This window comes from Lepus europaeus, chromosome 22 (genome assembly GCF_033115175.1).
Source record: "Lepus europaeus isolate LE1 chromosome 22, mLepTim1.pri, whole genome shotgun sequence".
In the NCBI taxonomy this organism is placed as follows: domain Eukaryota; kingdom Metazoa; phylum Chordata; class Mammalia; order Lagomorpha; family Leporidae; genus Lepus; species Lepus europaeus.
The window spans coordinates 272897-289469 of NC_084848.1; the positions used below are offsets into that span (position 1 = coordinate 272897).

Sequence of the window (16573 nt, forward strand, 5' to 3'; positions counted from 1 at the left end):
AGCCCAGACAACGACGGTGCAGCACACACACCTCCTTCTCCAGCCCAGACAACAACAGTGCAGCACACACACCTCCTTCTCCAGCCCAGACAACGACGGTGCAGCACACACACCTCCTTCTCCAGCCCAGAGAACGACGGTGCAGCACACACCTCCTCCTTCTCCAGCCCAGACAACGACGGTGCAGCACACACACCCCCTCCTTCTCCACCCCAGAGAGAACGACGGTGCAGCACACACCTCCTCCTTCTCCAGCCCAGACAACGACGGTGCAGCACACACACCTCCTCCTTCTCCACCCCAGAGAGAACAACGGTGCAGCACACACACCTCCTCCTTCTCCAGCCCAGACAACGACGGTGCAGCACACACACCTCCTCCTTCTCCACCCCAGAGACAACGACGGTGCAGCACACACCTCCTTCTCCAGCCCAGACAACGACGGTGCAGCACACACCTCCTCCTTCTCCACCCCAGAGAGAACGACGGTGCAGCACACACACCTCCTCCTTCTCCAGCCCAGAGAGAACGACGGTGCAGCACACACACCTCCTCCTTCTCCAGCCCCAGAGAGAAGAAGGTGCACTGGGCACCTACAGACTCAACGGCCACTGGCACAGGAAATCATGGCCACAGCCAGGACTGACAGCCGAGGTTATGGGTCCTAACGAGCTGTGTGGGGGTCTCTACTGGCCAGACCCCACACACACCCAGCCCCAGGGGTTTTAGCTGAGCTGGGAGCCTCTGTGCTAACTGGGACCACAGTGACTCAACACTGTGAAAACCCAGCCTCCCATCAGCAGCCCAGCCCAGGGCAGCAGTGTGGGCTCAGCTTCAGGGACCGAAGGAGGCTGGAAGGGAAGTGGCCTTTGGGCCCTGTGGAAAGCGAGGAGAACTTATAGGTGGGCAGGAGGTGAGTCCTGGGGCAGAAGTGGGTGCAGGGGTGTGGGCAGGGGTGGGGGAAGAGGTTGGAGGAGACAGGTGTGGGGCAGCGAGGAGGGGCAGAAGCAGGGTAGAAAAGTGGAGTAGAAGTGGCGGAGACAGGGGAGAGCAGAGGTGGGGGCAGAGGTGGAAGGGATAGAGGTTGGGGAAGCAGAGGTGGGGGAGCCGGAGGTAGGGAGCTAGAAGGGGGGGCAGAGATGAAGGCTGGACAGAGGTGGGGTGGGCAGAAGTGGGGAACGGGTGCTGTTGGACTGGGTGGAGGTGCAGCCCTGGCCAGTACCCAAGGGCTCAGCAGACACCTCCACTGAGCAGGGAGGCCCCACCCCGGGGGACCAATGAGAGGCCAACCTAGGAATCCCAGGCCCCAGACTGGCCAAGATGTCTAGGCCGTGGGTGCAGGCTCTCACGGAGCCTGCCTTTCCTGTGAGTCCTGGGTCAGGGCGCCTTGTCTGCGCTGCAGATGCAGGGACTGGGGCTGGGACCAGGGCTGGGGCCAGGGCTGGGGCCGGGGCTGGGGCTGGGGCCAGGGCCGGGGCTGGGGCAGGGGCAGGGGCAGGGGCCAGGGCAGGGGCCGGGGCCAGGCCAGGGTGGGAGCCAAGGCCAGGCCCAGGGCCGGGGCTGGGGCTGTGTTATAAAGGGAGACTGAGGGAGGCAGAGGCTGTGCTACTGGTACCTGGATCCCTGGGGCACAGGCACCCTGGTCACCATCTCTTCAGGTGAAGCCTCTCCAGGCCCCCTTAGTCTGCTTAGCCTGGGTCCAGGGTCTGCAGCTGGCTCGTGTCCAGCCCCAGAGGGTGCCCAGGCCTCTACCACCAGAGTTTGTACCCTTGGACACCTGCCAGGGCCCTGGGCCTGTGTGCTGTGCAGCCACAGGTGTGGTTTGTGTATGGGCAGCAGCAGGGGATGCGCCCCTGTGTGATGCTTTCGATCCCTGGGGCCAAGGCACCCTGGTCACCGTCTCCTCAGGTGAGTCCTTGCCAACTCTCTCTCCCACTCAGCTCTGAGGGTTTTTGCTGCATTTTGGGACAAATTGAGCGGGACGAGTCTCAGGCCAAGGACAAGTCAGGGCAGCCTGGGGGGCTCAGGATGGGGTCCTTGGGGGCCACGGCCCCTCTCCTCCTGTCTCTGTGACCGGGGCTCTCTCTGGAGTCCTCTGGTCTCCTCCAGGCCAGCCCTCATGCGGCTGACTCTGAGAGGGTCCCAGGCCTGGCCAGGCACCGGTTTTTGCCGGGGGTCCTGGCACGGTCGTCACAGTGTGACAATCGGTTGGATCCCTGGGGCCAGGGCACCCTGGTCACCGTCTCCTCAGGTGAGTCCTCCCTCTTTCTGCTCCGAGACTGGGCTGACCGTCTTGCTCTGGGCTTGGGGATGTGATGGTCAGCGACACAGGCTTTCTGGGGTGGCCGGCTGGACACAGTGGCTGGCAGGTGAGGTTTTTGCACGCCCCCTAAGGGTGTCTACAGCAATGTGACTACTTTAACATCTGGGGCCAAGGCACCCTGGTCACCGTCTCCTCAGGTGAGTCCTCGCCAACTCTCTCTCCTACTCAACTCTGAGGGATTTTTCTGCATTTTGGGGCAAACTGAGCGGGACGAGTCTCAGGCCAAGAATGACTCGGGGCAGCCTGGGGGGCTCAGGATGGGGTCCTCGGGGGCCACGGCCCCTCTCCTCCTGCCTCTGTGACCGGAGGTCTCTCTGGAGTCCTCTGGTCTCCACTATGCCAGCCCTCATGCGGCTCAGTCTGAGAGGGGACCCAGGCCTGGCCAGGCACCGGTTCTTGCCGGAGTCCTGGCATGGTCGTCACAATGTGATGACCGGTTGGATCTCTGGGGCCAGGGCACCCGGTCACGGTCTCCTCAGGTGAGTCCGCCCCATCTGACTTCTCTTAAGGGGGACTTCGGGTGTCAGCATCTCAGTGTCGGAGTGGCTGTAGAGTTTTGGGAGGTCAAGAAAGGGATCGGGGACAGGTTCCCCCACCAACAGGGGCTGGGGCTCCTGCTCCCCTGTTCCCTGAATTCAGCCACAGGAGTCAGGGCCAGGAGTCTTCTCTGGCTGTTCTGGGATATCGGCTATTTGCTCAACTTGAGGGTTTGTGGGGCCACTATGACTGCCGGCCCTGCCGCACCCACCTTCTGGGGTTGGTGCCCAAGCAAGGACTACTAGAGTCCCAAGGGGACTTGGGGGCCCCAGGCTGGCAGTGGTCTGGCTTCTGAGGGCCAGGCTGGACTGTGACGACCGGCAAGGGAGAGTTCAGAATCGTGACTTGGTTGGCGGCAAGTTGAGACCTGGACAGAGCAGACCTCTGGGCAGCCGGCAGCAATGCCGGGCCAGGAGACTGGGGTTTGTGTGGGGTGAAGATGGAGGCTCCACCATTGTGATTACTACGGCATGGACCTCTGGGGCCCAGGGACCCTCGTCACCGTCTCTTCAGGTAGGAACGGCCTCTCCGGGGCCTTCATTCTCTCCTCTTTTCTGTGGCCTTTTCTGACCATCACAGGTTGGTCTTCAGGATGTGTCCCGGAGGGGACCTGGGAGGGAGGCCAGGTAGAGACAAGGGCCAGGGGGGTTTCTGGTGCCTTTGGAAAAATGAAATAGCAGCGGCGCGTTTGTGGACTAGCTGAGCCACTGGAAGAGGGCCTGGATCTTGCTGGCTAAGACTGGGCAAGACACCAAAAAGACCAGGACCCCATGGCTTGGGTGGCGGTCGCGGAGCTCCCGTTGTGGGACTGCCGGTGTTGGCTGAGGAGCGTGCCCGGCCATGTTTCAGAACCACAGGAGTGCAGACTATAGCACACAGCGGGGCCTTTTCTTTAGAACTGTGAGGTGTTCTCTGTGCTGACTTGGAGTTAGAATTCTTTACTGGTTAGAAAGAGAATGGTTCTGAGCAAATCAAGGAAGGAGGGCCATGGAGCCCCGAAGGGCGGCTGCCCCTCTAACAGGGACCTAGCAAGGCCTAGGGAGCCCAACCGTGCCGGGACGGCGCCCACTAGGTGTTCAGAGACATGGTGTCCGAAGTGGCTTCTGAGAAAAGTGGCTGAGAAAATTGGGAGTTAAGACTTTTTGTTCATGTATATTCAGCTTTTTGTTTTTTTAATGTAAAGGAATTTTAAATTCTTACTGTTCAGTATCTGTCTGGGACTGGCAGTGCTACAAGACAGCAGAGAAATGGTGGAGTGGCACCGGCAGGCCCCAGTGCAGGACTGAGCTTTGACACAAATTATTTAAGTTTAATTTTTAATTAATTGAGCAATGCCAGACTAGTGCGTGAGCGACAGCCAAGATGGCCGCGCATCCGGCCGGACACCTGCAGCAGGTGGCAGGAAGCATGTCGCACTGAGAGTCTATTTTAGGAAGCCAAAAAGCACCCTGGGTGAATTTATAGCTCCTGTTTGTGAAGTGGTGGTTTTCAAGTGGTTTTCCCGGATCTGAAAGTGTTGCAGAGCAAAACAACACCTGGGTAGTTTGCATATCTAAAATAGGACAGGGGACTGCCAGGGTTCCTCTTGTCACTATTTGAATTTATTTTTTCAATCTGAACTTAGCAACTTCTAGTTTGCTCAAGCTTAGCTTATCAATTTCTAAATTGTATTCATTTTTAAAGTAAGATATTTAAGAAATTAAACTTACAGGTGGTTTATTAATGCGCCCATGAAACTTTTTAAAATTACTTTGTTATTTCTTCATACGGTAATTAACCTCAAACCTTCAGATACCTCAAAGCATTATTTTTACAACACCTGCTTCCGTCATTTTTAAGAGTCTGTTTTCTCTATGATTAGAAGAGACATTTTGAGGCTTCGTTTGGGTATTTTTCAAGATTGCTTTTCAAGTATTCATTTTCAGACCAGTTCTAGCTGAGGTGGACCTAAGTGTCCTGAGTGATTGGGTTAAACTTGTGACTTGGTGAATTGGAGAGCCATCAGACAGTGCAGAGACAGGAGTCGGGAGCGCTCCAGAGGCCGGGCCACCCACGCCTTGAGGTTTCCCAGGACCGCCGGGTCTGGGGGTGCAGCCGTGGCTTCTGGTTAGTCAGGAATTCCTGTTTGGAGTGGACTTGGAGGACCCTGCAGGACGTGCCAGTGACCAGCCACTGCACCTGGTGAGAGGGGCAGCTTCTCTGCCACAAATCTGCTTCTATGGAAAGTTTGTGTTTGATGTTTCTTTGCTTCTGAAGGGGAACCCACCTTTAACGGGTGCCTGAAAGCCAACCTGTCTTCCCTAGAGGGTGCTTCAAGGAAACGCAGGCAGGGGCTGTTCACTGAGCTTGTCTCTGCTCGGATCTAGTCGCGGCTTGCCGCCTGTCAGGTGCCCTTGGACTTGGGCTCAGCCGCCAGCTGAACTGTGAACGGCGACCTTGATCAGATGCAGACTTTGGGGTCATTTTTAGGGACAGTTTTTCTCTGGAGGAAACACAGAGTCCAGGCTTATTTAGAATTGGGGAGGAGGGGTTCACGCCAAGGGCTGCTCGGCGGGCTCTAGAGTTAGGGAACTTTTCTCCCAAGTTTTTACTCTAAATCTCAGGATGCTCAGTGAGTTCACAGTTCCAGAGAATTTTCAGCCAGGGTAGCCAGGTGGAGTGAGAGATGCGTCCTGCAGTGGAAGCGAGGAACAGGAGTTCCGGATGTCTGAAGGAGATGAGAACAGAGCAAGTCGTGCAGGGTCCTGGAATGGGACAGTTTTAGCTGAGACAAGCAGGGACGCTGGGACGACCATTTATGGCCACATTCTGCAATGGGCTTTCAAAACTGAACACAGATTCACCAAGGCAGGGGTGAGCGAGCTAGGCTGGCTGGAGCTGAGCTGATCCGGGCTGAGCTGAGACGGGCTGAGCTGGGCTGAGCTGGGCTGAGCTGGGCAGAGCTGGGCTGGGCTGGGCTGGGCTGGGCTGAGCTGGGCTGAGCTGAGCTGGGCAGAGCTGGGCTGGGCTGGGCCGAGCCGAGCTGAGCTGAGCTGGGCTGAGCTGAGCTGGGCCGAGCTGGACTGAGCTGGGTTTAGCTGGGCTGGGCTGAGCTGGGCTGAGCTGGGCTGAGCTGGGTTGAGCTGGGCCGAGCTGGGCCGAGCTGTGCCGAGCTGGGCTGAGCTGGGTTGAGCTGGGCTAAGCTGAGCTGGGCTAAGCTGAGCTGGGCTGAGCTGGGCCGAGCTGGGCTGAGCTGGGCTGAGCTGAGCTGGGCTGAGCTGCGCCAAGCTGAGCTGGGCCGAGCTGGGATGGGCTTGGCTGTGCTAAGCTGGGCTAAGCTGAGCTGGGCTGAGCTGGGCTGAGCTGGGCTGAGCTGCCCTGGGTCTAGCTGGGCTGGGCTGGGTTGAGCTGAGCTGGGCTGAGCTGGACTGAGCTGGGCTTGGCTGGGCTGGTCTGAGCTGGGCTGAGCCGGGCCGAGCCGGGCCGAGCTGGGCAGAGCTGAGCTGAGCTGGGCTGAGCTGGGCTGAGCTGGGCTGAGCCGAGCTGGGCTGAGGTGGGCTGAGCTGAGCTGAGCTGGGCTGAGCTGGGCTGAGCTGACCTGGGTTGAGCTGGGCTGGGCTGGGCCGGTCTGAGCTGGGCTGAGCTGGGCCGAGCTGGGCTGAGCCGGGCCGAGCCGGGCCGAGCTGGGCAGAGCTGAGCTGAGCTGGGCTGAGCCGAGCTGGGCTGATCTGGGCTGGGCTGAGCCGAGCTGGGCTGAGCTGGGCTGAGCAGGGCTGAGCTGAGCTGAGCTGAGCTGGGCTGGGCTGGGCTGGCTGGGCTGAGCTGGGCTGAGCTGGGCTGAGCTGACCTGGGTCAAGCTGGGCTGGGCTGGGTTGAGCTGAGCTGGGCCAAGCTCGACTGAGCTGGGCTTGGCTGGGCCGGGCTGAGCTGGGCTGAGCTGACCTGGGTTGAGCTGGGCTGAGCTGGGTTGAGCTGAGCTGGGCCGAGCTAGACTGAGCTGGCCTTGGCTGGGCTGGGCTGAGCTGGGCTGAGCTGAGCTGGGCTGAGCCGGGTTGAGCTGGGTTGAGCTGAGCTGAGCTGAGCTGGGCTGAGCTGGGCTGGGCTGGGCTGAGCTAAGCTGGGCTGAGCTGAGCTGGGCTGAGCTGGGCTGAGCTGGGCTGAGCTGGGCTGAGCTGACCTGGGTCGAGCTGGGCTGGGCTGGGTTGAGCTGAGCTGGGCTGAGCTGGACTGAGCTGGGCTTGGCTGGGCCGGTCTGAGCTGGGCTGAGCCGGGCCGAGCCGGGCCGAGCTGGGCAGAGCTGAGCTGAGCTGGGCTGAGCTGGGCTGAGCTGGGCTGAGCTGGGCAGAGCTGGGCTGAGCCGGGCCGAGCTGGGCAGAGCTGAGCTGAGCTGGGCTGAGCTGGGCTGAGCTGGGCTGAGCTGGGTTGAGCTGAGCTGGACTGAGCTGGGCTGAGCTGGGCTGAGCTGACCTGGGTCGAGCTGGGCTGGGCTGGGCCGGTCTGAGCTGGGCTGAGCTGGGCCGAGCTGGGCTGAGCCGGGCCGAGCCGGGCTGAGCCGGGCCGAGCCGGGCTGAGCCGGGCCGAGCCGGGCCGAGCTGGGCAGAGCTGAGCTGGGCTGAGCCGGGCTGAGCTGGGCTGGGCTGAGCCGGGCTGAGCTGGGCTGGGCTGGGCTGAGCTAAGCTGGGCTGAGCTGAGCTGGGCTGAGCTGGGCTGAGCTGGGCTGAGCTGGGCTGAGCTGGGCTGAGCTGACCTGGGTCGAGCTGGGCTGGGCTGGGTTGAGCTGAGCTGGGCCAAGCTCGACTGAGCTGGGCTTGGCTGGGCCGGGCTGAGCTGGGCTGAGCTGACCTGGGTTGAGCTGGGCTGAGCTGGGTTGAGCTGAGCTGGGCCGAGCTAGACTGAGCTGGCCTTGGCTGGGCTGGGCTGAGCTGGGCTGAGCTGAGCTGGGCTGAGCCGGGTTGAGCTGGGTTGAGCTGGGCTGAGCTGACCTGGGTTGAGCTGGGCTGAGCTGGGCTGAGCTGACCTGGGTCGAGCTGGGCTGGGCTGGGTTGAGCTGAGCTGGGCTGAGCTGGACTGAGCTGGGCTTGGCTGGGCTGGTCTGAGCTGTGCTGAGCTGGGCAGAGCTGGGCTGAGCCGGGCTGAGCTGGGCAGAGCTGAGCTGAGCTGGGCTGAGCCGAGCTGGGCTGATCTGGGCTGGGCTGAGCCGAGCTGGGCTGAGCTGGGCTGAGCTGAGCCAAGCTGGCCTGGGCTGGGCTGAGCTGGGCTGAGCTGGGCTGAGCTGTGCTGAGCTGGGCTGGGTTGAGCTGACCTGGGTCGAGCTGGGCTGGGCTGGGCTTGGCTGGGCCGGGCAGAGCTAAGCTGAGCTGACCTGGGTTGAGCTGGGCTGAGCTGGGCTGAGTTGACCTGGGTTGAGCTGGGCTGAGCTGACCTGGGCTGAGCTGGGCTGAACTGGGTTGAGCTGAGCTGAGCTGGGCTGGGCTGGGCTTGGCTGTGCTAAGCTGGGCTGAGCTGAGCTGGGCTGAGCTGGGCTGAGCTGGGCTGAGCTGACCTGGGTCGAGCTGGGCTGGGCTGGGTTGAGCTGAGCTGGGCTGAGCTGGACTGAGCTGGGCTGAGCTGGGCCGGTCTGAGCTAAGCTGAGCTGGGCTGAGCCGGGCTGAGCTGGGTTGAGCTGAGCTGGGCTGAGCTGGGCTGAGCTGGGCTGAGCTGGGCCAAGCTGGGCTGAGCTGACCTGGGTCGAGCTGGGCTGGGCTGGGTTGAGCTGAGCTGGGCTGAGCTGGGCTGAGCTGGGCTGAGCTGGGCCGGTCTGAGCTGAGCTGAGCTGGGCTGAGCCGGGCTGAGCCGGGCTGAGCTGGGTTGAGCTGGGCTGAGCTGGGCCGAGCTGAGCCGGGCTGAGCCGGGCTGAGCTGGGTTGAGCTGGGCTGAGCTGGGCAGAGCTGAGCTGAGCTGACCTGGGTTGAGCTGGGCTGAGCTGGGCTGAGTTGACCTGGGTTGAGCTGGGCTGAGCTGAGTTGAGCTGAGCTGAGCTGAGCTGACCTGGGCTGAGCTGGGCTTGGCTGGGCCAGGCTGCGTTGGGCAGGTCATAGCTCGGCTGTACTGAGCTGGACAGAGTTGGGCTAGGCTGAGCTGGGCTGAGCTTGGCAGAGCTGGGCAGAGCTGGGCAGAGCTGGGCCAACCCAGGCCACGCCGGGCTGGGCTGAGCCAGGCTGAGCTGGGCTGAGCTGGGCAGAGCTGAGCTGGGCTGAGCTGGGCTGAGCTGGGTTGAGCTGAGCTGGGCCGAGCTGGACTGAGCTGGCCTTGGCTGGGCTGAGCCGAGCTGGGCTGAGCTGGGCTGAGCTGGGCTTGGCTGGGCCAGGCTGTGTTGGGCAGGGCATAGCTCAGCTGTACTGAGCTGGACAGTGTTGGGCTGGGCTGAGCTGAGCTGAGCTGGGCTGAGCTGACCTTGACTAGACATAGCTGAGCTGGACTGAGCTGGGCTGGGCTGGGCTGGGCAGGGCATAGCTGGGCTGGGCTGAGCTGTACAGAGGTGAACTGGGCTGGTCTTAGCTTAGCTTGGCTAGGTTGGAATGGGCTGGGCTTGGCATAACTCGACTGGACTGGGCTGGGCTGGGCTGAGCTTGGTTGAGCTGAGCTGGGCTTGGCTGGGCACAGTTAAGCTTGGGTGAGCTGGGCTGGCCAGGGCTGGACTGAGCTGATTGGGCTGGGCAGAGGGGACAGGGCGGGGCTGAGCTTTGTGAGGCACATCTGGGCTGAGCTGAACTGACCTTGGCTGGACTGAGCTGGGCTGGACGGGGAGGGGCTAGGCAGGTTTATGCTGAGTTAGGCTGAGCTGTACTGAGCTGTGCTACACTGGGCTGGGCTAACTGAGCTTAGCTCGTCTGGACTGGACTGGCTGAGAGGTCAGTGAACAGCTTTCTGCCAGGGTGACCTATTCTGGACCACCGTAGCCCGACGAGGCTGAGCTAGCTGTGCTGTGCACTACTGGACTTAGCTGGGCTGGGCTGGGCTGGCCCAACCTGAGCCACCACGCTGAAGCCCTCCCTGTCAGCGGTGATGCATGGTGTACATAGTTGGTTGGCCTGTGGGGCATGAACACTGGCTCGCACATCAGTCTCACACTCACTCTCGCTCTGTGGCTCCCACATCAGCCTGAGTTGTCTGTCCAGGGTGACTTCAAGGGGAGGGGCTCCTGTCCCTGCTGGATGCCGTCCTTTGTGTGGCTACAGGCATCCCAGACCTCCGATTCCCTGGGTTCAAGGCTGAGGTGCCAGTCCCACAGCCCCCACGTCTAGAGGGAAGGAGAGTTGATTAAGCCTGAGCCAGATCCTTCTGAGCAGGGGAGCCTGGACACAATGTTCCCAAGTTCAGGGTGAGCTGCAGTCAGAACAACACCGACAGCAGGAGCACCAGACCTGCTCCCACAGTGCAGAAGCCCAGGGTGGCCTCCTCTGCCCTGTTGGCCATGTCCAGCCAGGCCATGGAGGCTGTAGGAGGGCTCAGCCCTGGGGGAGCATGTCACAGTGCCATGAGGGTAGATGGAGACCCCTCAGAGCTCTGTTTGCCCCGAACTGGCAGGGACACAGGAAAACGGCTTTTCACACCTCCCCTTTCTCTCTTTGCTCCCCTGGGCCCTCAGTGAGCACGTCATCTCCAACTCTGTACCCCCTCGTCTCCTGCGAGGGCGCCCTGACCGATGGGAACCTGGTGGCCATGGGCTGCCTGGCGCGGGACTTCCTGCCCAGCTCTGTCACCTTCTCCTGGAGCTTCAAGAACAACTCTGAGATCAGCAGGCAGACCGTCAGGACCTTCCCGGTGGTGAAGACAGGGGACAAGTACATGGCCACCTCACAGGTGCTGGTGCCCTCCAAGGATGTCCTCCAGGGCACAGAAGAGTACCTGGTGTGCAAAGTCCAGCACGGCAGCAGCAACAAAGACCTGCACGTGTCCTTTCCCGGTGAGCCGCGAGGCCTCCCGCGCCGTGGAGAAGGTCCGGTGTGGCTGGGAGGGAGCGGTGGGGACCTGGGCCGGGCCGGGCTGACATCTCGGCCCCACACTGCAGTGGACTCAGAGCTGCCCCCCAACGTGAGCGTGTTCATCCCACCTCGAGACTCCTTCAGCGGCTCTGGCACACGCAAGTCCAGGCTCATCTGCCAGGCCACAGGTTTCAGCCCCAAACAGATCAGCGTGTCCTGGCTGCGTGATGGGAAGAAGGTAGAGTCTGGCATCCTCACCAAGCCGGTGGAGGCTGAAACCAAAGGGGCTGGGCCTGCGACCTTCAGCATCAGCAGCATGCTGACGATCACCGAGAGCGACTGGCTGAGCCAGAACCTGTACACCTGTCGCGTGGACCACAGGGGCATCTTCTTCGATAAGAACGTGTCCATGTCCTCCGAGTGCAGCACGAGTGAGTGACCAGTCCCCAGGCCAGGACAGGCGTCCTCATGGGTTTGCAGACCCTGAGCCTCGGCTTCGCGGCACATGGAAGCCAGGGGCGGGAGCGGGGTGGGGAAGCATCTGGCACGGCAGGGCCAGGTGGGGTCTTAGGGTCCCCCTGCTGCAGGACCTGTGGGGCTCCCCCTGCTGCCCTCTGGATGAAACCACCCCTCCCCCCGACCGCACATCCGCCCACCTCCTGAGACCAGCTTCCCCTCCACCCCAGGCCAGTCCTCAGGCATCCAGGTCTTCCCCATCGCCCCTTCGTTCGCCGACACCTTCCTCAGCAAGTCAGCCAGGCTGGTCTGCCTGGTCACAGACCTGACCACCTACGGCAGCCTCAACATCTCCTGGGCAAACCATAACGGCAAAGCCCTGGACACCCACATGAACATCTCCGAGAGCCACCCCAACGCCACCTTCAGCGCCACGGGCGAGGCCAGCGTGTGCGCGGAGGATTGGGAGTCTGGGGAGCAGTTCACGTGCACCGTGACCCACGCCGACCTGCCCTTCCCGCTGAAGCACACCATCTCCAAGTCCAGGGGTAGGCTCAGCCACCTGCTGCCCTGCCCGCCTCCACTCCCTACTGGCCTCCCCCGGCCTGGGCTCACCACCTTCTCTCTGCCCACAGAGGTGGCCAAGCACCCCCCAGCGGTGTACGTGCTGCCGCCAGCCCGGGAGCAGCTGGTCCTGCGAGAGTCGGCCACCGTGACCTGCCTGGTCAAGGGCTTCTCACCTGCAGACGTGTTCGTGCAGTGGCAGCAGAGGGGGCAGCCCTTGTCCTCGGACAAGTACGTGACCAGCGCCCCAGCGCCCGAGCCCCAGGCCCCGGGCCTGTACTTCACCCACAGCACCCTGACCGTGACCGAGGAGGACTGGAACTCCGGGGAGACGTTCACCTGCATCGTGGGCCACGAGGCCCTGCCACACATGGTGACCGAGAGGACCGTGGACAAGTCCAGTGGTAAACCCACCTTGTACAATGTGTCCCTGATCATGTCTGACACGGCCAGCACCTGCTACTGACCACGCTGGGTGACCAGGCGCTGTGTGTTGTGTGCATGCAAACTAACCCTGTCAGTGGGGGCTGAGATGTTGCATTTTTAAAACTTAGAAATAAAAAGATCCGTTCAAAAGATGCTGGTCCTGAGTGTGCGATGCTCTTGCCTGCTGGGCCCGTGACTGTGCTGTGCCTGCCCTGCCCCCACCCACCTGCCCACCTCTGAGTGGCCTGGAGAAGCCACTGTGCTCCTTGGCTCATGGTGGGAAGAGCCTGTGCACAGCTCTCCTCCAGCTGCTCCGGCAAAACAGCCACGTGGGCACAGGCAACACATGGACACACACGTGCACATAAGAACATGGACACACATGTATGCAGATGCAGACACACAGGAGGGGTACACATGGATGGACACGTGCAAACATACAGATGGACAGATGCAGACAAGGGTATACACATGTGCACACACACACACAAAGACACACACACGGATACCCACCTGCATGGACATGCCCAGAAATACACACGGACACACTTAAGGACATAAGCAGACCCATGTACAGATGACACACATAATATGGGCAGGAACACGCATGGCCATGCAGTCATGGACACACATAGCACATTCACATGGATGCATGCGGAATCATACACGTGCACAAAGACACGGGCAGACACAGGCCCACACACCCACAGATGTGAACACGGTCTCCTGTGCAGGCGGACACGTGCACATGTGCACACATGCACCAGGGGCCTTGGTGCCTCTGCAGCCACTCCCTGTGCCAAGCTGGCACCAGGACTTCCTGCCCAAGGCTCTGTTTGTCCTGTTTCTGCTTGGAAGTGCTTCCTCAGCTGGGCTCAGCCTAGACTCTGACCAAGGCAATGGTCCCCAGGCCAAGTGCACAGGGCTCAGAATGTCACATTGGGCTTGGCCACTACAACAGCTAAAGGCCCAGGCATGGGGCAGAGCGTCCCCTCCTCATTCAGCACCCCCGTGGAGGCAGCAGACCCCTGGCACCCACCTGTGAGACCAGAGCCTAGCCATCAGCACAGAGCAGGCAGTGTCTGAACATGCCCAAGGCCAGGAAGCTGCCTTAGGGGCTCGTCCACTGGCTGGAAGCCTCAAGCACTGACCCCCACAGACTTGCCCTGCAGATGCCTGCCCTGCCCTCAGCCCAGCGATCAGAGGGCAGAAGGCAGCTGTCCAGAGAAGGGAGGACAGGAGCCCCGTGGTAAGGGGCCTCCAGGCTCCCCGGGCTGCCTGCTGGACCCTCCCACATTCACACCTTTTGGGGCCTGAGCTCCAAGGGCTCATATATGCGGAGATCACAGGCCTTAAAATGCCCCCATCCCTCTGTCACCCTCAGGGGTCCATCCGAGCCCAGAGCCGTGAGTCAGAAAGACCTGGTCAGCCAGGGTGTCCCTCACGGGCCCTGCTGAGGACCCAGGGAGGGGGCAGCTTCAGGCCCAGACCTACCATGGTCCTCCCCAAGCCACAGAGGACGGGAAGCCCCCCTCCTGTCTCTCAGCCCTAGGGGCCCTGGTTGTCCTCAAAGAGAGCCCTGGGCACAAGCAGCCAGGAGTCCTGCCGCTGACGTACCCTCCTTTCAGGTGTCTGTGCACTGCTTCTGCTGTGTTCTCTCTGCCACTCGGGGCTCCTGGGACAAGGGTCAGGGCAGCCCCACCCCTGCCTTCAGACCACCCCAGGAGTCCTCAGCCTGCAAGACGGGTGTTCTGCGCACCGCCTCCTCCTCGGGAGCACAGCACAGCCTGGGCCAAGGGTGGCTTTGATGACTGGGATGGGGTCCTAGGCCCCAGCCCACGTGGGTGTGACTGAGCCTGACCCCCTGCCTCCACCTGTGCCCTTGCAGAAGGGGAGGTGGGCGCCGAGGAGGAGGGCTTCGAGAACCTGTGGACCACCGCCTCCACCTTCATCGTCCTGTTCCTGCTGAGCCTCTTCTACAGCACCACGGTCACTCTGTTCAAGGTAGCCGGCCTCAGGCAGAGCTGGAGGGCAGGGCAAGCCACTCAGGCGGACGTCCGTTCTAGGGGTGCCCCCACGTCCATTCCCAACACATGAACAGCATCTCACGCCATCTCTGTTGCCTGCAGGTGAAATGACCTGAGAAGGATGTCGGAGGCCAAGAGACAAGCCCGCCGTGGTCCTGCTCGCGTGGCCTGCACTCTGGGGCCTGCGTCTTCCCCATATCGCCAGCCAGCTTTGAGCCCTAAAGCACAGGCCTTGTTCCAGACCAGCCCAGGACCCTCTGCCCTGTGGAGTGACAGTGAGGTTGTGCTCCATGCGCTGTGTGCTCCATGCGCTGTGTGCTGTGTGCAGCTGTCAGTCACCCTGAAATAAACGCGGGTGGCCCAGCTCGCAAAACTGCTCCTTGTGAGGCTTTTTGTCTCTGCACAAAACTGTGTGGATGTCTGCAGGGAACCCCAAGTACAAATACGAAAATCATGGCGTGAGGCCCGCTTAGGAGGGGGCAGGTGGAGCCCAGGCCTGAGGTCCACAGGGGGAAGAGGCTACTTGGGCTCAGGCCTAGGAGGCCATGGTGTGCCCAGCAGGGGCTCTGCACCGCTCCCCAGCAGCCGTCACCGCGCAGTCTTGTCCGGACCCTTGTGGAGCACTGAGTATGCAGGAACTAACTGGGTGCTCGCAGCATGGCACAGGGCATGTTCGTCCCCCGCCAGCAGGCCCCCAACCCCACGGAGCTTCAGCACTGGCAGTGCCCCTGGTTCCCGAGACAGGTGAGCCTGCGGCCAGCAGGCTGGGGCCCACTGAGGGCTGTGCAGGTTCACAGGTGGAGGCTCCCGGTGTACTCTGGTGGCGAGAGGGCTGAGAGGGTGAGTGACCATCACTTCCCAAAGGTCTACCTTGAGCACCTCCATTGGAGGGGACGGTCAAAGGGTGAAGCAGCCCAAAACAATGGTTAGGTGGACACATGAGATGGGGCGGAGGGGCAGAAGTCCCAACTGTCAGGCAGAGCGGCCAGGAAACAAAGCCTGAGGGGTGGAAGCGGGGACGCTGGCTGGGTTCAGCTCAGAGACAGGAGCCCCAGAGACAGAAGCTGGGGGCTCCCTGGATCACAGCACAAACCACAGAGGTGGCTCATAGGCCTAGGGAGATCCTGGCCAGCAGAAGGGTTGAGAGCCTTGGAGGAGGCAGGAGGCGGGGAGGAGAGAAGGCAAAGAGTGACCTGGTGAGCCCAGAGCCCCAAGGAGGCACGGTGGGGAGCACATCTGGGAAGGTGCCCACCAGGGGTTCCGGAGCGGCAAGCCCAGGGTGCAAGGGGCAGCCTGGAGCCTCCTCGGGCCCCAGTGCCACGGTCAGGCTCAGAGGCCTCCCAGTAAACGAGTCGGGGCGGGTCGGTGAGTCCCTGCTGCATCCTGCGCTGGCCCTGAGCAGCGAGTGTGAGCCGCACAGGAAACGCCCTGTGGGCCCTGGTGCGCTGCCGGGCTCTCGCCTGTGTGGTGGAAATGGAGCTCATGGCAGGCACCACCTGGCCTGCTGCTGGAGGGTGGGTGAGAGCTCAGGGAGCGGCCAGTTCAGCCAGGAGCCCACGGTGGCGTGGGCTGGGGAGGAAGCTGCAGGCCGTGGGGCCGATGGCCTGGCCCGCCCCGCGTCAGTCGGCTTAGCCCGCCGAGCAAAACCCAGGACGGGGCGGCTTCCACCGCAGAGACGTGTTCTCAGCCAGCTCTGCAAGTGGGGCCCGGGCTCTGGATGCCAGCAGGGAGACTGTCCCAGGCCTCTCTTGTGGCCTCTGGTTCTCTCCTGGCTGTCTTTGGTGCACCTGGGCTTGTAGAAGCATCCCCCAGTCCTTGCCTGACGTTGTCTGGTGTCTCCTGTGGACGCATCCATGGGGGCTATGTCAGGCTGGACGCCTGCCCTCACCCAGTGTGGACTCCCAGAGCCTGAACATCTGCTAAGCCTGTGCTTTCCAAGTTCTGAGGTCCTGGCAGGTAGAGTTCCACATGTGAGCCTGCAGGGTACACGATTCCTCCCCTAGCAAGCCTCTTCCTGGTGTCTGTGAAGGGGTCTGGCAGAGCAGAGCCCCTGAACCCTGGGCGGGGCAGGACAGCTCAGAGAGGAGGCAGAAAAGGCTTGAGGAAGGGAGCTGGGGCGGCCGTGTGCAGCAGGTGCTTCTGAGCAGGACACGTGGCGGGCTGATCAGGGGTGGGCAAAGGCAGGTTTCCCCAATGTCTGGAATAGCAGGAGGCAGGTTTGCATTCTGGATACCAGGCAGAGGGACAGATCACCCCCAGACAGCCCCACGTACAAGGCATGGTGATGGGAGCAGCAA

At 61.9% G+C, this 16573-nt stretch overlaps 2 gene segments (V, D, J or C); both read left to right on the forward strand.

Annotated features, from left to right (window-relative positions):
• The first annotated feature begins 1320 nt into the window (after positions 1-1320).
• Positions 1321-16573, forward strand: part of LOC133751713 (Ig gamma chain C region-like) — a 67039-nt gene continuing 51786 nt past the window's right edge. Inside the window, 2 exon segments of the C gene segment in view lie at positions 1321-1365; positions 2110-2251. Of these exon segments, the coding sequence occupies positions 1321-1365; positions 2110-2251 (187 nt within the window).
• LOC133751348 (Ig mu chain C region membrane-bound form-like) lies at positions 3247-14524 on the forward strand. The segment is given in 7 exon segments: positions 3247-3373; positions 10467-10784; positions 10890-11234; positions 11490-11807; positions 11895-12227; positions 14138-14253; positions 14379-14524. Coding segments are annotated over 7 exon segments (1482 nt in total).